At 28.8% G+C, this 25,158-nt stretch overlaps 1 protein-coding gene across 1 annotated transcript in view; it reads left to right on the top strand.

Annotated features, from left to right (window-relative positions):
• LOC111639342 (RNA-binding protein 5-like) overlaps window positions 1–25,158 on the top strand; it is a 93,350-nt gene that overhangs the window by 51,701 nt on the left and 16,491 nt on the right. Inside the window, 12 exon segments of the mRNA XM_023385207.1 lie at window positions 10,753–10,863; window positions 12,686–12,746; window positions 12,832–12,894; window positions 12,979–13,206; window positions 13,277–13,330; window positions 13,429–13,471; window positions 13,560–13,617; window positions 14,648–14,912; window positions 14,995–15,077; window positions 18,338–18,575; window positions 18,644–18,867; window positions 18,957–19,031. Coding sequence (XP_023240975.1) covers window positions 10,753–10,863; window positions 12,686–12,746; window positions 12,832–12,894; window positions 12,979–13,206; window positions 13,277–13,330; window positions 13,429–13,471; window positions 13,560–13,617; window positions 14,648–14,912; window positions 14,995–15,077; window positions 18,338–18,575; window positions 18,644–18,867; window positions 18,957–19,031 — 1,503 coding nt within the window.

The following is a 25,158-nucleotide window of genomic DNA, read 5'->3' as shown; positions in this document are numbered from 1 at the left end:
CCACAGACGAGCGATTATGTAAATACCTGAACGAACTTTTGGTTCAACCCAATAGATGAGGCAGTTTTCATGCTCTTAATAAGTGTGAAGCATATTACAGAGAAAGAACATTTTTAAGCGTTCTGTGCAACAAAAAATTGAAAATTTTTTAATGAAAATTTAGTTAAATTAATTTGTATTTTAACACACAAATGTAAGCTTGAAAATAAATAAACATAAAATTATGTTCATATTACATTATTACTGTAAATTACGTTTATATTAATTTAAATTATGTAAAATAACAAAAACAAAATGGCTTTAAAATACTTTAGAAATTACACTTTTTGGTAAATATATAATGAAATTTTCCTATAGTGAATTTTTTTCAGAATTTACCAACTTTGTTATATAGAAGTTTGACTATTTTCATTAGCAAGGCTGAGGCCGAAGTTTTAAACGCGAAAACGTGTACATCGGACATTCAGTGCCACTTTCCTGTAAGCCTAGAAGTTTGATAATGGCTTTTGGAATGTTGAGCATGATTCCACTGACTTTCCAAACACCACTGTCAAACTTCTAGGCTTACAGGAAAGTGGTGCTGAATGGATGACCAATGTACACATTTTCACATTTAAAACTTTGGCCTCAACCTTGCTATTATCAAATTCATGAACTGTAATGATAATAAGAAAATTATATTTAGATGATAATGAGAATTTGTGAAATATAATTGTGTTACTTGATGGAATGACAGAATAAATATGATGTTTTTATAACCATAATAAACTGTTTGAAATTTTTTGATATAAAGAAGTCAGATATATAAGAAAATGAAGCACTGAAAAACTTCTGAATTTTAATATTTAATCATTCAATGCAAAGAAAAACACAATAATGATAGATTTAATTTAATGAAACATTTTATTTTCATTCAAGTGTTAATTAAGGACTTGAAATAAAATATTTTTACAGCATACAATATTCAATATCATGTATAAGAAGATTCAAATTGTTTTATTATTTAAAAGTCTGAACATAAATACATTATAGCTAAATGAAATATATTATCAATATTTAAAATGTTATACGAGTTTATGAATAGGCATTATTTTTTCAAGAAAATTTCATATTATTCAAAAAGTTGATAGTAGTAATGAAAAATAGAAATATAAAGGAAAAACTTTTTACTATTTTAACTTGCATATGCTTTGTAAATGTTGAAGATGAGATTTCTTAGACTCTTACATTTAAATGTATCTGAGATGAAAGCTTTCATCAGCCAAAAATAATTAATAATTTTTATAGATTTCTTTCATGATTTTGAATAGAAAATAATCATTTTCAAGATACAGTAGAGTCCCACAAACTCGACTTAATGTGAATTGAGAAGGCAATGAGTTACTGAAAGTGATGAGTTTTACATGCTCCAGAGTGGGTTATTCACAACTCATAATACATTACTACAAATTAATGTATTAAAAATCTTTTAACACATTCAGAGTGAAAGGAAATCTACAGTACAATCTAACATAAAATAATTACTTTGCTACAAAATTTGTCTTTAGATAATGTTTTATAATACCTTGTATAATACACATATAGTAATATGTACAAATTCATATACATATTATGTACAAATTGTACATTTAATTGCAAATAGAAACAGTCACTATTTCTATTTGTAATTAAATTTTAATTTAAAAAATATTGGCTATTCAGTGGTTACTTTTTAATTAGTGACATATTCACATCATGGCATTTTGCAGTGGCAATTTGGGGAAAAGGGTTATACTCTTTGTTAACACATGGAATTGATGATGTCTTGATCTTAGTGAAGAATGATAACTTATTTGATCCTAATGTTGAGTTACAGTGGTATAAATTAGATTACATTCCCTGATTCTCCCTAATTATCAAGAGTTGAGTTTCCAGGATCTACTGTACTGTACTTGCAATTATCTTGATACTAATTTTTTAAAATAAATAAAAATATAAAAATGGTCTATTGGTATTACTGGTAAATACATTTAATTAACGAATATGGGCACTTATGACTGTATTTAACCATCATCTTCAGGTAATATGGCAGATGGAATGTTATAAATCTAGAGATAGAACAAAAAAAAAAAGTGTTCTATCTCTAGATGTATAACATTCCATTCACCAAATTACCTGAAGAAGTCAGTTATATATTGTTGAAAGTGCTCATACTTGTTAATTAAAAGTATTTACCAGTAATGTCAATAGACAGTCTATATTTTTGTTTATTTTTAGTAAGTGGCATTGTGTTTTGTTTTTATCTCATTACTAATTTTTTTTAACTGCAATGGTTAAACATATGCATTTTAATATTTGAAATATCAAGTAGTACATGTATTAATGGTGACTTAAATAATTCATTATTTAATTTTTTTTGTTTGATATTGTTATAGTTCAAAACACTTTGTAAAAAACAAATCGCTTTGAAGCAATTACAAAATATATCTGGTAAAGTTATTTTTTTCCTGCAAATAATAATGATGATTATCTAATTAAGTATTTTGTCTGTGACAGTATTAAAATGGCAAAAATATTTTTGTGCATTGTATTAATTAATGTTCAGTAGTAATAATATGTTATAATTGCAATTTAAAAAACCTGATTTAATTAAAATTTAAAAAGACAATATTTTCATTTTAAATTTAATGCTTTACTGCTATGAGTGCTATGCATTTGTACCATACTAAATTGTATAGTATGAAACTATAACCGCAATTTATCTATCTAATGTAAAATTATTTCCAGGAAATATCATGAAACTTGTATCATTTAACCAATTATTATTTTAGTTAAACATTATTTTTATTATTTTCTCATGTTCAGTATCTGCAAATTGATCATGTAGACCATGACTATAAATAAAACTTGATGAATTCTGTATCATTGTGGTGATCAATTCATTTGATCAGTTTGACGTAATGATAAATGTTTGTCAATTATGAATATATACAAATAGAAATTATGATAGGATTATTCTATCTGTTTCAGTAAATAAATTGTTCATAATTTACTTTTCAGGAATATACAATAAAATATCATAGAAAAACAAAGTATTTAATTAAAGGAAAAATTAACATTTTCATTGAATCATTCATTACCGATATTGCACAATCCTCCTCCATAATTATGATAAAAACTGATTTCGTCAGTATAAATTCAAGGGGAAAAAATACAGTAAGGAATGAATTATACAGAATTACTTGTAATAAAGAGAATGTAATCATTTGCATACAAATTAATCTTATCAGTTTTTTCATCTGTTTGAAGTGCTCAATATTGAAAAATTATTTATTGGAGAATTCTGTGTAATAATATAGTAAAATAGAATCATCCCTAGTAAATAATGATTCTTGTTCCTCCCTTGAAATGTTTTAATAACTCTAATTAGAGTCTTTAAGCATTGTCATCAAGCCTGTTTTGTGACTTTAAAATCAATTTTCTTGTTTCTGAAAGTGAAGAGTTTCTGTAAGTGCTTTTAAAATTCAACTTTACATAAGAAATAATGACAATTGTTCAGATTATTACTACATCTATTAGACAAACACTCTTCAGCTTACAATGTTCTCACGTATGATATTTCACACTTAGGATGGCTGATGTGAGTGAAGTAGAGACATGGGAAAATAGTTAAAATTCAAGAATTCAAGCTGCTCTATTGATGTGTTAATGATCTTTCTTGAGACTTATACGTATATAAAACACTTGCAGATATAATGGGATAATTAATGGGTATATTGTAAAACACAAGATGATGGTGTGTGTGTATATATACCATCTTGTGTTTTACAGTATACCCATTATATCTGCAAAATGTCCTGTCTCAATGAGAAACTTAAGATAGTATCTAAGCATAGTAATCATGACAATCACTCGTGAGTTTGGGTTATCACAATCAACAATAGCCAAAATTCATTATTTACATTATGTACAGTACTGTATAAACTTGCATGCAGCTTATTTTTAATCTCAACTTATGATATGTTTTTGGAACATAAGGAGAGACTGTAATAGCAAAATTTTTTTGATTGGTTTAGTCGTCGTTAGAAGTAATAGCATTGCAGTACTCTCTTTTAGATGCAATAATCATCTTTATTATTAATTNTAATTTATTAAAAAATAATAATGATACATTTTACAAAATTCTTGTATTTTTTGTGATACTAAGCTCTATTAATGACTGAAAGAATATGAAGGAGAATGTGATGAATGAAACTGTGACTGCATTTCTAAAAGTTTTTCATAATTTGGTTCAAACTGAGATGCACTTATTCTTAGAAGAGAAGTTAAATGCTCATCTGTCAGTCTGTTTCTAAGGCAACTCTTTTGAAGTTTCATTGTAGAAAACACCTGTTCACATATATATGATGAAGCAAACATAGAATTAACTTTCTGGGCATGAGATATCAAATTTGGAAAAGTGGATTTCGACAAGGACTTGTAGAACTCTAATTTTGGAACATTAAGAAACAACTGTTTGAGTTGAGTGTTACATTGTAATTCAATCACTTCAAGTTGCAAGTCTGGTTTCACTGTTTCACAGTTTACATCAAAAGGCATACTGAAAATTTCTAAGTCTTTTTCAATGACACTGAAGACTTCAAATCTTTGTTCAAATTCACCATGGAGTCTTTCTCAGACTATCTTCATAAGTCTTAAGCTTTTCCTTCATCACCGGGGCTATTGAATTCAACTTCGGGAAGTGAGACAAGTCATTCTTAGCAAGCTGATTTGCGAATAGAACAAGTTGTAGTTTAAAACCTTTGAGATGGCCCCAGATATCATTGATAAATTGATTTTTGCCTTGCATCTTCTCTCTCTGCCTTGCATCACGGATCTTCTCTGCCACATGAACAAGTTGAATGTCATTCAACTTGTTCATGTGGCAGAGAAGATCTGTAAAAAATGTAAAATCTGAAAGCCATGCAGTATCTTCCAGGATTTTATACTATACAGACCCCTGTTTCTTAAGGAAGAATGTCACTATTTCGTCTTTCAGCTGCCAAACTCGCTCAAAACACATCCTGTGCTAAGCCACCTTACTCTCGAGTAGTACAATATATCAGAGTACTCAGATTGCATGGATTCTAGAAACTCCCAAAATTGTCTGTGAGCAAGCCTTTGAGATCGAATAGCCTTAACCAGCTTCACAATAACGTCAAGCACAGATTTCATATCCGAAGCAGATTTACTCAGAGTGTCTTGATGTATGATGCAATGTAGAAATATAGCATTGTTATCTGGATATTTTTCATTAAAGATCCCAACAAATCCAGATTTTTTCCCTGTCATATTTCTCGCTCCATCTGTTGTTATACTACATATGCAATTTATAGGTACTTTTAAAGTTGAAATTCCTTCCATAAATTCATGAAAAATATCTGACCCTGTTGTAGTTCCCTTCAACGACCTCATGCATGCTAGTTCCTCTGTAATACAGAAGTTTTCGTCAACACCTCTTATAAATAATAGCAACTGTGCAGTATCATTTATATCAGAGCTTTCATCCATAGTAATTGAGCAGAATTTAAATTGGCCAATCTTTGATTCCAACTGTGATGATATGTTTTTATCTATTGCTTCAATTCTAGAAGTCACTGTTTTCCGAGATAAGCTTATTGTTTCAAAATCTTTTCTTTTGTAAGGACATAAAATATCACAAACTTTGAGCATGCAGTGTTTAACAAACTCTCCATCAGAGAGAGCTTTGTTACTTTTAGCAATATTGTATGTTACAACATAACTCACATGTGTAGCTGCTTGTTGAGAACTATTTCCTTTCTTAAAAATACTTTGCTGACCTGATAGTTTTTTGCGTAGATCTTCTGCTTTTTGTTTTCTTTCTTCTTTGGTCATGGCTCTAACCTTGACATTGTTGTGCTTAGAGTTGAAGTGTTGTGAAATGTTATATTCTTTGTAGACTGCTACAGTTTCATTACAGATGAGATATAGTGGTGAAAAAGTGTATCCAAGTCCATTCATCTTTGAAAACACGGCACTCAGAATCAACTTTACGTTTCTTAGATAACATTTTAGAGCTAAAATTTTTCACAATATGCAGAGTAAAACTAGCAAACCAACAATGCTAAGACAGGTGTGAATCAAGAAAAGTGTTTCGATATCTAGCCGCAGTGGAGGGGTAGCTACTGCGAGGAGGCTCTGTTGCCAGTTTTACTCTTCACTACAAAGTTGCCAGCAGCCAGTGCCTCTCACTCTCAACATAACATTCCAATATTTAGGATAAGTCAATAAATTTGTATGTCGTCACTGATATAAAATGAAAGAGAGGAAAAAAGAGGAAAATATTTATTTTTTGTTATATCCTGTATTCTTTTTTATTCGTCAGATTAGGAATAATGTTGTGCGGGCTGGATAGAACATTTCAGGGGGCCGCATCTGGCCCACGGGCCGTAGTTTGTTCATCACTGGTGTAATGAATTAATTTTTCACCAATTTTATTTATGCTGCTTCCTCTGGGAATGCATCTGTCATAAAATCAAGATGGCCTGTACAATGAATATTTATATTGGTGATGTTTTTTTATTGTGTACAGTAATGTATTTAACTGAGAAAGCAGTCTTACTTATGCAGGTGGTTGAGATGAGTCATATTTAAATATTTTTACAGTATTGAATGCTATGTTAGGTTCAAAAGAACTTTCCTAAATTTATCTATAAAAGTTCTCAGAAACATTTAAAAATTATTTTCAGTTTAATTTAACTTCAGGTTTGACAGTGGGCAGTTCTATACTCTAGTACAAAAATGTCAAGACAAAAGAGTTTAAGCATTACTATGAAGGCTGTTTCTTTTTCAACCTCCAATGGTTCATAAAATGAAGACAAATTTAAATAACAAAATGAATTTATTACCAAAAGTTAGGTACAAACATGGTTACTTTTCGATATAATCACCGTGAAGATTGAGGCATTTGTCATATTTGTAGACAAGCTTTTCCATACCCTCTTCATAGAATGTTGCCTCCAGTGAATTGAGATGGCCTTAATGATGCAGCATTAAGGCCATCTCAATTCACTGGAGGCAACATTCTATGAAGAGGGTATGGAAAAGCTTGTCTACAAATATGACAAATGCCTCAATCTTCACGGTGATTATATCGAAAAGTAACCATGTTTGTACCTAACTTTTGGTAATAAATTCATTTTGTTATTTACGTTTGTCTTTGTTTTATGGCCTATCAGAGGTTGAAAAAGAAACAGCTCTCATAAAAAAATTAATGTGTTGTGGAAAGTTGATAAAGGATCTAAAAAGAATGATGTTTTTAGATCCTTTATCAACTTTATAGCAACGTTATAGCAAAGTTTGGAATTCTATGACTAGTTTATCAATCATAATAACAAATCACAAATCAGTTGTGAAATTAGTTGATGATGCAAGACCTACAGCTTGCATCATCAACATGCTAGAATTTGTGTTTACATCAATGTATTGGGTTGAACCAAAAGTTCATTTGGTTTTTAGATAGAAATAAAATATACTATTTTGAAATAAATAAAAACCTTTAATCCACAATGTATTCACCCTTCTGTTCGATAACCTTACGCCATCTGATGGGTAGTTTCATAATTCCATCTGTGTAGAATTTGGTGGGTTTCTAATTGAAGAAATTATCAATGTGATTTTTGATAATTTCTAGAGATTGAAATTCTATGTCATTTAAATTATTTTGCAATGAACAAAAAAGATGATAGTCTGAGTGAGCAATATCTGGAGAATGTGCAGGGTGACTCAAAACATCCCAGTTAAAGTCTAGAAGTTTTTGGCGCACGTTTAACAATATGTGCAGTCTTGCATTATCATATGGAATACCACTCCCTGTCGATTTGCAAGTTCTGGACATTTTTGATGCACTGCAGCCTTTAGTTCATCCAGTTGGAGACAATATTTATTGGAATTAATTGTTTGGTTGTTGGGTAAAAGCTCATAATAAAGAATTCCTTTCCAGTCCCACAAACTGAAATCATTGCTTTTCTNTTAAAAAATATATATATAAAACAACACTAATTTTTTTTAATCTTTTCTAAGTTATTTTTAAGTTATTGTTACATAATGTATGTAAGTTAAGTTTTAGTATTATTTCCCTTCTCCTCTCCTCCGCCACCAATTTACACCTCCACCATCATCTAACCTCAAAGGTAAAGTGCAAATAAAACTACATTATTTTTATCAATTATTATTCTGTTATGGTTATTTATACATTTACAACTACAAAATGCATTTTTCAGTGTTTTCCTTACTATAGTTTTTTTTAAATGTACTACTTAGCTTTAATTTGAGTGTGTTTTTTGTGTTGGAATGAATTATTTACTTTTACATGTAATCATATGGGGAAAAATGATTCACCTTACAACATTTTCATGATACGATCTCAGTTTCAGAACGGATTAGTTTTGTATCCTGAAGTATCACTGTATAAGTATTGTATTGAAATTTATTTTGATGAGTCAAGACATTTTTCCATATTTGACATAAAATATCAATTTAAAGAAATGATTTATTATTGTAAATATACAGTATTTCACAGGTTGTTTTAGTATATTATATGTAAAGATTAAATAATAATAAAATAGTTGTATAAGATTTAGAAGAAAATTGTCATCAGTGATGGAAAAGTAAATATGCTTATAAAAATTTGGTGGGTTTTTCCTTCATATTATTTGAATAAATAATTATTTCTTAGCAACAAGAGTTAGTCAAGGTAATAGTTTATATTTAGATTAATAGTTTGTTAAATTATCATTCATAACTATAGCCTTAATTTAATTGATCTTATTATATAATGAAATTGAAGTGAGGGCTTTGTTATTAAGGTAGTTTTTTTTTTACTATTGGTAATTGCAAGTTTTCTGGTTTATTAAGAATTTCTACATTAACTTTCTAAATTATTATTTAGATGGCAAATTGAAAAAATAAAATAATTTACTGTACTAAATCATAGATGATTTTAAGTAGCTTTTATAATAGGAGGAATATTTTTTAAATGAAAAGTAAAATTAATTTGATTGATATTTTCAGATTCTCTTATTAAAAATTTATTTTAAAATGCAAATTGACTGTTAATTTATATTTATTNTTGTCTATCCTCAAAGGTAAAGTGCAAATAAAACTACATTTTTTTTATCAATTATTATTCTATTATGGTTATTTATACATTTACAACTACAAAATGCATTTTTCAGTGTTTTCCTTACTATAGTTTTTTTTTTTAATGTACTACTTAGCTTTAATTTGAGTGTGTTTTTTGTGTTGGAACGAATTATTTACTTTTACATGTAATCATATGGGGAAAAATGGTTCACCTTACAACATTTTCATGATACGATCTCAGTTTCAGAACGGATTAGTTTTGTATCCTGAAGTATCACTGTATAAGTATTGTATTGAAATTTATTTTGATACAGTAAACTGAGTTTGAGATGAGTCAAGACATTTTTCCATATTTGACATAAAATATCAATTTAAAGAAATGATTTATTATTGTAAATATACAGTATTTCAAAGGTTGTTTTAGTATATTATATGTAAAGATTAAATAATAATAAAATAGTTGTATAAGATTTAGAAGAAAATTGTCATCAGTGATGGAAAAGTAAATATGCTTATAAAAATTTGGTGGGTTTTTCCTTCATATTATTTGAATAAATAATTATTTCTTAGCAACAAGAGTTAGTCAAGGTAATAGTTTATATTTAGATTAATAGTTTGTTAAATTATCATTCATAACTATAGCCTTAATTTAATTGATCTTATTATATAATGAAATTGAAGTGAGGGCTTTGTTATTAAGGTAGTTTTTTTTTTACTATTGGTAATTGCAAGTTTTCTGGTTTATTAAGAATTTCTACATTAACTTTCTAAATTATTATTTAGATGGCAAATTGAAAAAATAAAATAATTTACTGTACTAAATCATAGATGATTTTAAGTAGCTTTTATAATAGGAGGAATATTTTTTAAATGAAAAGTAAAATTAATTTGATTGATATTTTCAGATTCTCTTATTAAAAATTTATTTTAAAATGCAAATTGACTGTTAATTTATATTTATTATAGTTGTTAATTGAAAAGAATACTATTATAAGAAAATTTCAGTATTTTATTTAAATTGTTTAGAATTTTCTGGCTATTATTATTATTATTATTATTATTATTATTATTATTATTATTTAGAGCATGTATATATTTGGACTTACTGGCACAGCATGGTCTGATTCATTAGCATGAATTTCATATAATTATATAACTATTACCACACACAATTGGGAATTTTAGTCTTACTTTATTAGAAATCAGTTTTTGATGGATGGGTTTTAAATAAATTCATGATTGGAGTTTTTTGAATTTCCAAATTATAATAATAGTAAAATCAAAGGCAATTCTTAGTTCTTAAAGTTTAAATTGTAATATGTACAGACAGGCATGAAGTCACTAAAGGGAAAGGCCTGTGCCTTACATTTAAATATTCATCAACAATAAAAATGCCCCGTGGCTTATATTTTACTGTTATGCTAGAGGGAGGATAAATCTGGAAGGATTTATTACTTCTTGCCTTGTCATTGTCGTGTTCGCGGAACTAGAAGAATGCCTTTGCTCAGTCATGATTCCTCTTGCCTGAAGATACCTTTTGTGTTCTGCCAAAAGTGTGTGGTGGTAACAAAAGGGTATTTATATTATTTTTATTGCTTGAGATTTATATGTATATATTTAATTTTACAGGGTGTACTGGTGTTCAATGGTCAGCAGCGAGCAACATTGCATTACAGTATCCCCAAAGAAGGCAGTGGGCCTGAAAGGGGAGGTGGTAAAGCAGATTGGAATTGCAGCAAGGTTAGTAATATAAATGAATGGTATTTAAGAATTTTTATATATATATAATTTTCAAATATTCTTTAATTTTGTATGGAATGTCTGAAAAATAAATTTCCCTTGCTGAGTGTTAGTAACCAATTAGGCCCTGGATCTTCAAGGCCTAATTGGTTACTAACACTTAGCAAGGGAAATTATTAAGGGAAAAAGCACTGCACCATCTGTAAGTAACTAGCTAGATCTGATAAATACTACATTTACTTAAGGTGTTTGTGCATATTTTATATACAAAAACCACTAAAGCATCATAGCATTGTATTATAATTGAATTCTTATAATTTTCTAATTCTATTGATGAAATAAAACTTGAAGAATGAAGTTTTAATCTTTTGATTATAAATTTGTGAAATTCTTAAAATCAATAAAGCAGTTAATTGAATTTAAAAATATTTATAGACTAGCTTAATTTATGAATTCTGTTAGTTGATATTGCATGTAACATAATTTTAACTTCTTTTTATATATTTTAAGTAATTTACTCACATCTAAGATGAGAGTAAATTACTTAAGATTCATTTATCACAGCTTCAAATTCCTAGGTCATCCTATATGCATGAGTAAAAGATTCTTTGTGTGTTTGCAAATAATTTTTGTGAACCGTGTATTCACATTTTTACCAGATGCTTACTTAACCTCTTGTGTTTAAAAACAAAACTATTTTATCTGGGTCGTTTCAATCGTTCTTATGTATTGTCAGGAGTAAAGATGAATAGCAATAGGAAAAGCAAAGCTTTTGAATTGAATTTCAGATTGAAATTGCAAAATCACACCAGAGCCCAATATAAGTTTTAATCCATTCCCACGTGAAAACAGATGATTATTTGGAAATGAGAATTTGGAGAAACTGAAACTCATAAGTGTAATCGATGGAGAGTGGATTTGACTGTTAAGAATTGGCAAAAAAAGGTTCTCAATTGCCCAGCTTTACATGAACAAATTATGTTGTTGATTTTACACGATTTTTCCTTAAAGTTTAAAATGCCAGTAAATTTTGCAGGACAGTGTGTGCATTTATGTTCATTTGATACTTTATTTGTGATTAAACAAGATAAAATTAGAACTGTATTAATAAATCTAATTTTCTTTGTTTTGATCTTTAAAGTCACACTTCATTCTGTATGCAAGTAAACACAATATATATAGTAAATTTTCTAACCTAAGTATGTTTTAGATGTTATAGGTATAAAAGAATGATATCATTCTTCAGTTTAGTCTTCTTGCAGTTAAACACACTTATTACATCTTGGAATTACTATTTCAATATTCTTGAAAAAAATAGTCTGCAGTTTTGTCTGCAAAATGGTCATGAACTGTTTCTTGTAACTCTTTGTCACTTTTTTGAGTTTTGGAAACAGATAATAATCACTAGGAGCTAGGTCTGAGTTGTAGGGTGGATGGCCAAGCTCCTTGAACCCACATTCCTTCACAGCAGCTTTGGCAATGGTAGCCTGTTCGGTAAGAGGTGAATATGATTCAAATTTACGCAACAAGTCTGACTAAAATACATGTTTCTAAGCAAATTGTGGAAAGAACTGTTTTATTAGTTCATATACAGATGACACTATCTGATATATCTGATACTATCATTATTTTATTCCTATCATGTCTAAAATATAGTTAGGCCAGAAACTTATTGACTACCTTGTATATATGAAATTCTGTATTTAAATAAGCGTACACAGAATTGTACAGTATGCTTATTTATCATTTAAACACACACAATATTTCATTAAGTATTTTAATATTTAAATTCAAATTTAATAATTTTTTTTTCTTTTTCCAGTGTGGTGTTAACAATTTTCGCAGAAGGAATCTATGTTTTAAATGCAATGCACCTAGAGAAGGTTTTATTGGATTGGTTTTTTTTAAATGAAATCAACAAGTTCTTTGTTTTTTCTTTTGATAATTTATATAAATTTTTCATTACAGAAGCTGAATGTACTAGACATTGTGGTGAAGGTTTTGATGAAGTTAGTTCTACTCCATCCAACAGTAAGTATATAATACTTTTATAATTTAATTTTTTGATGCATTAATTTTCATTTCTTATGTCTTTTATACAAACACTTTTTACAGCACTTTTATTTAGAAATCTTGATATTCTTACTACTGAAGAACGAGTACTTGCCGTATTAGGCCAATTAACAAGTTTACCGATAAAAAGCTTGCGTGTTGCAAAAGATCCTTTAACTAACACTTCTCGTGGATTCTGTTTTGTTGAACTTCATTCTACATCAGAGGCTACTCAGTTGCATGATCTGTTGCTTTCAATGGGGGGTCAGTTTTATATAGATGGCAGACAAGGTATAATTTATATATATATTTATGTATTATAAGATATTAGTTTGAATCTGAAATCTCATTTGTTTAATAGTTGGAAGTGCATCACAAGAGAGTTTACCCAACACAAACTTAATACAGCCATATGGTATTTATTTAATTTATTAATAAATAGCATTTTTATTTTAATAATAATTTTTATTTATAAGTTTAATATTATCACATTTTTAATAATATTTGTTTTAGTTACTGTATCATATGCAAAAAGGTCGCTAACTGCTATGAATAGGTAATGAAAATTTACATAGAGTAAAATATTAAAAATTTTATAATTTTTGTTGCTATATTCATATTTGTTGTTTGCAATATCAATTTAGTGCTGCGAGTGCAAATGCTGCAAGTGTTGCATTAGCAGCAGCTCAGTGGACCAATCAGGTAAAACAATGTTGTTAATGATTATGATAAGGTTTTTGTTTGTTATAAAGATTTTATTACTACTATTTTAAAATGCAATTAATTTATAGGCAGCAGGTGCAGATTCAGGACAGTATCAAAATTATCAACAATATCAGGTTGGTTATGAAACTTTAAAAATTTGAAAAATGATAATATACAATTATTAAAAGAAATTAAATTATGTTAGGGAAGTGAATATTCTTCTTATGGTCAGTATTATAATTACAATTATGGCTCATATTCTTCAAGTGGAACATCCAGTCAAGGTATAAACATATCTTATATATTCCTGTACTTTTTATTTTCACACTAAAACAATATATATCATCTTTCAATAGGATCAATTTCACAAGCAGCTCAATTACAGGTTAGTTCATATATAATTAATCTCAATTATTAATATTAAAGTGATTAATGCTAATAATTTTGAAATTTTAAATTTGTAGAAAGATGCTGATAAAAGTGAAAGTGGAAAGAAAAACCAAAATTCTTCAGAAAATAAGTCTAGTAATTCAAATGCTATACAAATGACTGGTACTACTCATGTTTCACAAGTAAGGAACATAATATTGATTAGTGTAAATAAAATACAGGGTTTTGTGTGGTTTTTTTTTGGTGACTAATGTTCTTTCTTCGTAGAAAAATATCTCCAATTTAGGAACTGTAGTAGTTGATGGTGTAACATATCAGAAATATCCTGTTCATTATTATTATTATTATTATTATTTAGAGCATGTATATATTTGGACTTACTGGCACAGCATGGTCTGATTCATTAGCATGAATTTCATATAATTANTTTTAAATTTGTAGAAAGATGCTGATAAAAGTGAAAGTGGAAAGAAAAACCAAAATTCTTCAGAAAATAAGTCTAGTAATTCAAATGCTATACAAATGACTGGTACTACTCATGTTTCACAAGTAAGGAACATAATATTGATTAGTGTAAATAAAATACAAGGTTTTGTGTGGTTTTTTTTTTTTGGTGACTAATGTTCTTTCTTTGTAGAAAAATATCTCCAATTTAGGAACTGTAGTAGTTGATGGTGTAACATATCAGAAATATCCTGTTCCAGATGTATCCACTTATCAGTATGATGATACCTCTGGGTATTATTATGATCCAACAACAGGCTTATATTATGATGCCAATTCTCAATATTATTATAATGCTGATACTCAACAGTATTTATATTGGGATGGTGAAAAGCAAACTTACCTTCCAGCTCCAACAGCTGCTAGTAATTCAGGAATGGCTGCTGCTGCTGCTGCAGGTATTATTTAATATTTTGAAAATTTAAAGTTATTTTCATTTAATTAAATTATTTACATGTCTCAAATTTTTTTACAAATAAGCTGAAGAAGCTATTCATGATAAAACTAAAGGAAAAGAGAGAGATAAACAAGATAAAGTAAAAATTGCTAAGAAAATTGCAAAAGTAAGTTTTGTAATTTCTTTTATCAATTTATTAAGTTATGCAAATTTTATTTAATAAAATCACACAATTTTATTTAATACACAAATAATAACTTTCATATCAAATAAAATGAAAATCATACTATGTAATAAATTGAACTATATGAAGCATTAAAAAATTTAGCAATGAGTTGTGTAAATTCCTGGCTGTTATGAGATTTTATTTAAATAAAATTTGTGTGGCATCATATGGTATGAGTTTTTACTATAAAAACTTTTCTAAGTCCATATTTTTAATTATTGTAAAATGGCAAAAGACTTAGTTTTGAGTGTAGAGGTGAGTTTTATATTAAAAAAAAAATACTAAGTCTGACCCATTGGAAGATATGACACTTAATCATTCTATCTCCATCTCCTCAACCTTTAACCACCAAAATTTAATAGTATGAATGCTCCTTATACACAAGCTACCATGCCAAATTTCTTTTTTAATCTTTACCCCATCCTGTGATATTAAATGAAATAGATGCCAATACACACATATCCATGGAATTTTTTTTTACTTTTTATGGTTCAGGGATCTCAAAATGCGAAGATTTGCAAAAAAGAACTGAGGATGAAATTTGACACAATTATCTTGTTATGTATATGTTACTGTGAATGACCGATATCTGGCGAATATCAACATTCTGCAGTGAATGTCAGCATTCACACAGTCGTTTTGTGTATGTATGAAATATTTGCTAAATATCATTATTTCTCACTTACACCGGCAAATGTCAACATTCAGCATGCACTAATGGTGAATGTTGAATAAAAATATTTTTATTACGTTAAGAGAAAAATGCAACGTTTTAATATGTCAAAATAGGAAAAAGCTTAAGTAACAGCAATGTAAATACAGTGGGTGATTGGTTAACGAACAAATCGGATAACGAACACTTTCACAAAACATTTTTATGATCGGACAACGAACACTTCACTGAACAAACACAAGAAGAAGCGACGTAAAATAACGAATACCGATTGGTCTTCCCTTGTCTTCGGGCAACAATTCAAAACTTTTTGGAGCGTGGGATACGTAGACATCGACGTTCAACCCAGTATATACTGATTGGATAGTATTCCCCCGAACTTTGAAACTCTCCCTCGTAATTCCAGCCTTTTATTTTTCTGATAGAAACAATCCTTTTACGTTTTCTTCTGAAAAGAGGATTGATGCCGCTATCTGCTTTTAAAGATCTTTTGAAGAAGTAGGAGGATGTCAGAACAGCGGTCTTAAAATGGCATCCAAACCAAGTTGGGGTTAATAGGCTTAGAGATATCTACAATTACAATGCAATTAATTACTTCTGAAAAATCACGAAGAAGACAGAAAAGCAATCGACATTGGACAGATTCTTTATCCCCCACAAATGGAAAAAAACATGACTAATAAAAATGCAAGACTGTGTATATATGTATTTTTATTATTACATATGAATAAACGTAGTAAGAAAGTATATATTTTTTATTTTTTGGGAGTCTCCAGAACGGATTAATCAAATTCCCATAGAAACCTATGGTAAATCGATAATCGGTTAACAAACAATTCGGATAGCAAACAAAGTCTTGGAACATATTATGTTTGTTAACCGATCACCCACTGTAAACTGTTGAACCTAAAACGAACAGTACATTCTAAATCATTAAAGAAAATAATACAATAATAAACTTACACATAAATTATGTGATTAACGTTAAACAATCTTATTTATTGCAACAAGTTAAACTGTTATGGCACTTTGAATTGCACAAGAGTCCCTTGTTTTATAACTGCATTTATTCGTGGAACACTTCTTTTTGCAATGACAGCGTGTATAGCCTTGCCCTCCACTTTTCAAATTAACTGCAGCTGCTTCTCTCGGCGATATTTCTTGAGAAAAAATCTCATCTATCGAAAGTAACTTTTTTTTTACAAATTACAAACTGATTACGGGTATAAAGCTGCTTGAGGGTACCATTTTTGTTTGAATGTATAATAATACAACCAAATATTCGGTCTTTCACCAACGTATTTTGTATGTGTCGACATTCACTGGAGAATATTGACATTTTCTAATTTCGATCTTTCACAGTAACATATACATAACAGCCAGGAAGTAAAGTATAAAAAGATTTAACATTAAACATATCTGGAATGTATTGAAGTGACAAAGTAGTTTTTTTAAAATTAAATCTTGGCTGGCAGTATTTACATTAAAATACATATAAATAAAATTTACTGAAGCTACAAAATTGTCTTTATGTTTCATCATTTTATTTATATATAGTTTTTTTAAGTTAACAGTTTATATATGTATAAATTTATAGTGGTTGATTCTAAAATAGAAGAATACTATAGAACAATTTTTACTACAATAAGTTTTCACTCAATGTCATTTTGTTATAACATTAATGAAAAAATAAGTACTTTTATAATCATTTATGATTATTGTTGTTGAACTTTTTCTTTATAAACAGTAAAATTGATTCTATAAAGTGGGAAATAAATGCTGGCTGTTGCAAACTTACTTCAATAAGAATAAAATTAACCACAATTTTTTTTCTTTTTAAATCTGACTAATATAATTTTCCTTCATTATATTTTCATCCTTTTTTTTATTAAATTAATTAACAATGCATAAAACATCATTGAATGTTGATGTAAATTATAAACTTGCCCTGTCTATATTTACCATTTAAAATTAATACAAAACTCTTCATGGTTTATAGCCCATTTACATCCGTACATTTTTTGAGAGACAAACTTGACAACTGAAGGCTTCATCAAAGAAATTTGCTGGCAGCAGATCTACAGTTGCTGTATATGATAACTGTCCATAATAGACATGTTTTTTTCTTTTCTTGAATAGTTAATATTAATCATCTGTGTATGTACAGTACATTATTAAAGTTGGCCAACAGTATTTACATTTTAAAAACATAAAACAAAAATATATGAACAATACAAAATGTCTTCACATAACTATTGTTCACATGGATTTGTGAAGACATTTTGTATCTTTCATTTACAAATAATCTATTAACAGGCAAAAATCAGCTTATCAAAATTTGATACATAGTATCCCAGATGTTAACGTAAATGTGAATAAATAAATAAATAGATATAATAATAATTTTTTATGTTGTCTTTTTAGTGATGAATATTTAACTGGTTATTTCAAGATGCAAATGTTTAATTCTTACTTTTTTTTATTATATAATATAGTTTTACTGTATTGTAATAATTTTTTATTTTAGGATATGGAGAGATGGGCAAAAACATTAAATCAGAAAAAAGAAAATGCAAAATTAGGTCTAATAGGTAATATTCCACAAAGTATATTTCTTAGCGAGTCATTTGGTAGGCAGTCTGCTGCAGCAGATGCTGGTTTTGCAATACTTGAAAAAAGAACAACTCCAGCAGAAAGGCAAGCATTATTAACAGATGCTTTAAAGAAAAAAGAAATGGAAGAAAAGAAATTAATGAGTTTTTCAGGTAAATATATAAATAAAATTTTTGTACTTAAATTGTATCTTTGATATTATTAAAAATCTTCTTTTTAGTTCTTGCCAAAGAAAAACCACCAGCACTTGTAGCAGCTTATGGTGGTGAAAGTGATTCTGAATCTGAAGCAGACCTTCCAGAGGAATGTTCTGCTCTTGATGCTTGGAAAGCAGAAGAAGCCAAGCTTACAGATTGGGTTAAAATTGCTTGTTTGCTATGTAAACGTCAATTTCCAAGTAAAGAAGCTCTTTCCAGGCATCAGCAACTTTCTGATCTTCATAAAGTAAGTTGGCTGATTTAATTATTTCAAATTTTTATTATTTTATTTTAAAAATTTTGCATTTAAATAAAATTATGAGGTCTTTATCATAGCAAAATTTAGATATGTTAAAAAGAAGTAAACTTACACCAGACCAATTAGAAGAATTAGAGAAAAAAGAAAAGGAGGTAATAATTTATATACTATGCTGTTTTTAATTAACAATAATACATAATTGAAGTTGAATTCAAAATTTGGCTTGTTTCTTTTGTTAAGTTTAAAAAGCAAACTATATTTTCATAATAAATTAATTAATAGAAATTTAGATATTTAATAAGTATTTGAAATACATTTATTCAATGGAAAAGGTTATGGTAAAAGAAAATTTTTAATCAATAAATATGTTTCTAGTCTATTTATTCTTTGATTTTCATTGTAACTTTGAATTCTAAGTGTTTTTAATATAATCTTTAATTCAATGATTATTTATCATAAACACAGCTGAAAAACTTGTGATACAGGCAAATTATGTAGGCACATTAATGTTTTATGATATATTCAAAATTTAACAAAGAATTTATTATTTAGTTATACAATTTTAGAAAATTGAATATTTGTGAATGTTTCTATGAGTATATCCTTAAGAATGAAATCCTTGAATATTTAGATATTCTCTGATATTCATTATATGATAAAATTTTAACATTATGATAAATTACTTTCTTTTTAAAAATATAAAGTTTATCAGTAAAATAAAATAAAAAAATTGTAGAAATAAATATTTAAAATATAGAATGTAACATTATTGAAGTATATAATGAAAAGGAATATTTATCATTATCTTTTTGTTATATTAAATGTTTATTTTCTGTTTTAATTTTACAATTTCAGAAACACGATTTTCTTAGAAAAAAATTATTGATTTTAAATAATCTCTATGAGTACTTAATATATAAGAATTCAATACAACAAACTGCATTGTGTCTCATAAATGGAGATTCCTCGCTCCATTTACAAGAGAAAATATTTAATCCAACGAGTGCCAGTCAATACAGTCAAACCTCACTACAACTGGAACTGGGACTATAGTATTGTTATACTGGGTTATTGTTGTAGTGAGGTTTTGAAATTTAAAAACTGAGATCATTAAGAAAGTGAAGATTAGTTTAAATATTAAGCACTACAATTTATATAATGCTCTCTGATTGGTTCTGAATTATTTATTAACCAGGAAATTGTATTATATTGTTTTGAAGTTTATGTTGTTTTAAAAAAAATTGTTGTTTTGCTTTGACTTATTTTTTTTGCAAGCTGTGGTTTATAAATGCTGAATGAACTGCATCCAGAGCATTTCCAATTCCAGGAATTGTAGTTGCCATGCATTGAATTGTTTCCATTTGAGAAATAACTTCTAGGATACTAGGGAGTTTACATGGAACTGATTATTCTTCTTCCTCTTCTTCATCTTGGACATCAGTCCCTAACTCTGCTAGAATTGCCTCATCGGTGCAGTTTGTAAATAAATATAGCTCTTCACCAACAGAAATGTATTCTTCTGCCACAATGTCTACTCTGTTGCCTGCATTACTGGAATATTTTTGGAGTAGTTCCTGGAGATCTCTGCTTTGTGACACCAAAGGCATGTTACCAGCCACAAGGTTTGACAACAGGTCATCATTCTCATTGTCAGATAACATAGATTTGTCATTCTTTTGAATGAAGACAAGCTTTGATTCTTTTCAGCAGTTGTTGATTGTAACAGGTTGCAACTTCCACTAGCAGCTGGCATTCATCTCAAATGCTTGTTTTATGATTGTTATACAGATTTGTTAACTTTCTTTCAATGTTTAGTAACAGTCTCTGCACTAAATGGAATCTGTACTTGGCTTTAAAACTCTGAATTATTCCCATATCTAGTGGTTACAGACATACAATTGGGAAGAAAATAGCATATTTCAACATTGCATAATGATGGTATATTGGTATGAGCAATACAGTTATCTACTAGAATAGCTTTTTTTTCCTGTATCATCTATTTGTCCACCATAAGCCACTCATTGAAGATGCTTGTAGTCATCTATTTTCCATTGGCCTTAAATGGACTAAAATAAGGAGCAATTATGAGTGATAGGAGATAGGAAAATTAAAGGAAAAAAAAATACATTTAAAATAAAATTTACTTCTAGGACAGTAATTATAATTTTGAAAAAAAAATTACAAAATTTCTTATGGATGAACTCTTGAGTGTCCTTCCTTTTGTCCTTTCGTAAACCAATAGGAAATAACAAATCTTGCAGATAAAGGTTGACTCTGACTCCACCACAAGATTTGTTATTTCTTATTGGTATATGAAAGGATAAAAGGAAGAAGGACAAACAGTTTGTCCATAAGAAATTTAGTAAATTTTTTCAAAATTAGAGAAAAATAATTTGAGAAAAGAAACATTACCTGGCATACTTCTCACATCTGGGTTTTGCTGATCTTCCAATTAGAAGAGGTGTTAATTTGTCCATTCCTGTTGAGTTGCAACACAGAAGAACAGTGATATGCTGTTTTGTTTGCCACCTTTGCATGTTTCCCCTTAAATGCAAATGTTTTTTTGGGCATCAGTTGGTAAATTAATCCAATTTCATCTGCATTGTAGATGTTGTCAGGTTGATACTTTTCAAGGATTTATTTCTTTTTCTTTTTTTTCATGCCAAGAATTTGCTTCTTCAAGTGGCACTGATTTTTCTTCCCCTGAAATAACTTTGAAGATAATGCCATGTCTTTGTTTGAAGCAATGTAGCCTCCCATTGCTAGCTTTAAATTCCATATGTCCAATCATCCTTGTGAAATGTATTGCTTTTTGGCACAATACTGGCTCATTTATTGGCATATTCTAGTGCCTGCATCTTGTTAAACCAATAAAATTTGCATTGTCAACATCATCACAATTAGGTATTTTCAGATGTTTCTGAGAAGGATCCATGTTTCCATCTGCTATACAGTAGATCCCCCTATAAGACGGTAGATACGTTCCGTTCTTTATGAATCAATTTTGTAGGAATCACAGTTTACGGACTATGGCTGTTTGAAAGGTTTTCTTTCATAAAATTAATCGATTCTAAACTAATTTGACTCAACATTTCCAAAATACGTATATTTTTTTGGAAATAATCCGTATAAACTACGTTATAAACAAAAAATTGTAGGATTACTTACCGAGTGTGCACCGTTTGACTACGCCCATTGCTAAAGATTGTTTTCGTCGCGGAACAGCACATCAAATGGCGGCCGCGATTTCTGATATTATTTTTCTGCGAAAACTTCGTTGACCTTTGGAGACATCATTAATATAAATAATTTTTATGGCCGTTGAATAAGAAATGTTTCTTTCACAAGAAACGTATAAAATTACAGTGCTATATTAGACTTACAGTACCTAATTTACACACTGTACAGATGATAGCTAGCCTAAACTCTCCATAGCGCCACTAGACGGCGAAAAATATATATATAATTATATGTACAGACGAAACTAAACTCAATTTACCCGCCTAAACGTCCATAGCGTGGCGCTACGGACGGCGGGAAAGTAGTTCGGCTGCCCGATGACGTTTTACGTAATTATAGGAGTTTTTTACCGTTGTATACGGATACCGCCACAATTTTTTCGCTGTCTTATAGGAATCGTAACTATAGGAAACAGTTTTATAGGGGAATCTACTGTACTGCACTCAATTTTCTTCTGTTTCTTTAAAAATGTTGCTAGAGTTGAAGCCATACTTCTTTGCAATTTTTATTTGCTTTATTCCACTATCACTATCTTTGAATGCTTCTTACTTTATTTCTAAACTTATTTGTTTACATGCTTTTGTCAGTTTTTTATTCTTGCTACCTGCTAGTACAGCTACTTTCTTCTTGGCCATTAGCTGGAGCTCTTGTCTGGCGGGAAAAGGAAACTTTGCGATTGGTAGGTGCTTGCAGTTCTTTGTAATAGGATGAGGTAGTGATGACAATCATAATGCCACCAATTAGCTAAATGAGGACAAACCATTCTGGAGAGCGGGGAGGAGTCATAGATAACACAATTAGTGAATAGGTGCTCCTAGTTCTTTGTCACACAGCTCATGCATCAGTCAGCCACATGTCATGCCATCACATCCTGATAGTCGTGCCATTGTATTGAGGTTTTTGTTATTGTAGTGGGTGATAAATTACAGTATTTGTATAGGACTTTGTCCAGAACCAAAGAAGTTCTATCATGCTGGGGTTTACTGCTGTAATAGGTATTGTTTTAGCGAGGTTTGACTGTATTTAGAAGAAGAAAACTTCACAATCACAATTTCAATAAAACTGAAATTCCTGCATGATTTAATTAGTGGTTTAAGTTCTAGTCTGAATTTTCTTTGCTTCATCTTTGTTTTTAGAATAACAGTTGTCATTGTTTACCTTTAACAAAGACAACAATTATCTCATTTTCCTAAATAAGTATCACTTTTCTGTGGGAAATTACAATTTTGTTAATTGTAAACAATTTTATTTTACTTGTTTTCTGCTTAATTATTGTCTTAACTATCATTTACTTACATCATATTGGCTTTACTCATTTTATGCTGGTTTCATTTACATTGGTTAGCAACGTAATCAAAGCAATATTCATTTATTTTATTTTTATTTAAATTCATTCTTTGATCAATGAATAGGATATATATATATAACATTAAGTGCTTATATACATATATATATATATATATATAAGCACTTGATGTTATTTGAGGAACATGTATAAGGTAACTGGGTTATGTTAGAATATGGTATAGATTTCAGTCATAAGAAATAATGGAAAAGCTCGCCTTTTTTGAGATTTTGATTTATAAGTGGTTTTAAGAATGAGGTACACATTAGTCACAATGTATCATCAATGTATGTTCATTTTATTGATGTCTGATTTCCATATTGATTGGTATATACATTTTTTAGTATTAACTTTTTCAAATCTTAAAATCTTATAATGGTTGTAATTTGTAATAAATATTACAAATTGTTGATTCCTATTGATTATTTAATTTTCATTATTTAAAACTTTTTACAATTCTAATTTTCTCAAAGAAATTTTCACCAAAAAAAGAGGAATAATTAATCTTATTTACAACAATTAGTGCAACAGAAAAAAATTGTTTATATGAAATTCTTTAATTTATATAGTAGCAAAGTTACATTGAGAATTTTGATTCTTTAATATAAATTTTGTAGTAATTCTGTTTATTATCCAATGTACAGTAAAGCATCGATTAACTGTCACATCGGTTAACCGACCGTTCCAGTCGGCAAATTTCAAATGTCCGCTAATGATGCGGCGCTACAATACAGGTATACCTCGCCTTACGTCGGTAATTGGTTCCAGGAAAACGACGTAAGTCGAATTTACCTGTCTCCGAATCTACTTATCACTAGGAAAGCATTTTAAATAATATATGGTTAATAAAAATCTATTTTAAGCTTACAAACAAATAAATTTTAGTTTTTAATATAGTACAAAAAAAGTAATCTAAATTTACGAATGCGTGTACTGTAAATACAGTACATACTTGTATATATTTTAATATGATTTTATGTGCTTTAAACGTTTATCTAGTGATATTACGACTTCAATATTTGTGGCGGACAGACGTAAAGTCGAATAAAATGACTTAAACTTGACTTTTATTTTTCCATATACTTTTTTAACAAGCGACGTATAATCGGGAACGACGTAACTCGAAACCGACGTAAGTCAAGGTATGCCTGTATTTGGCTATGTCTTGGCTACTTTAATATTATTTTTGTTAAATTTTTGCATGTTTTAGCTGGCAACACTGGCTCGACCATGAAAGGGAGGCCAGTATTTAAACGAAACTTAATTGTCTAATTATGAGTGGTTGTTTATTTTGTGAGCAATAAAATAATTAAAAAATAATTTTTAATGATACAATATCAACGATTATTATTTAAAAAAAAATTTTGTTGGGCTTAACATCGATGAAAATTTAATGCAAAATAGGTTAATGATATACTAATACACTAATTACATGGAATATACTAATATACTCTACTAATAATGTATCTTTTTCATTCTTTTCGGTTATTTGATTTTTCAGCTATCCGACCAACCTGAGTCCCCAATTGAGTCGGATAATCGATGCTCTACTGTAATTAGTAGTTCTGACCTTGTATAGACTATAGACTATAACTATTGCTTAAATACTATGTAATTGTTTTGATTTTGTTTCTACTTTTTGAAATGGATTAAACTATTATCAGATAAAAATCATCAGCATAAGATATTGAAGA

Source organism: Centruroides sculpturatus, unplaced genomic scaffold, assembly GCF_000671375.1.
Source record: "Centruroides sculpturatus isolate CEXI.00-Female unplaced genomic scaffold, Cexi_2.0 scaffold1266, whole genome shotgun sequence".
Taxonomy (NCBI): domain Eukaryota; kingdom Metazoa; phylum Arthropoda; class Arachnida; order Scorpiones; family Buthidae; genus Centruroides; species Centruroides sculpturatus.
The sequence above is the reverse complement of the archived record's forward strand: the minus strand, read 5'-3'. Positions and strand labels throughout refer to the sequence as shown.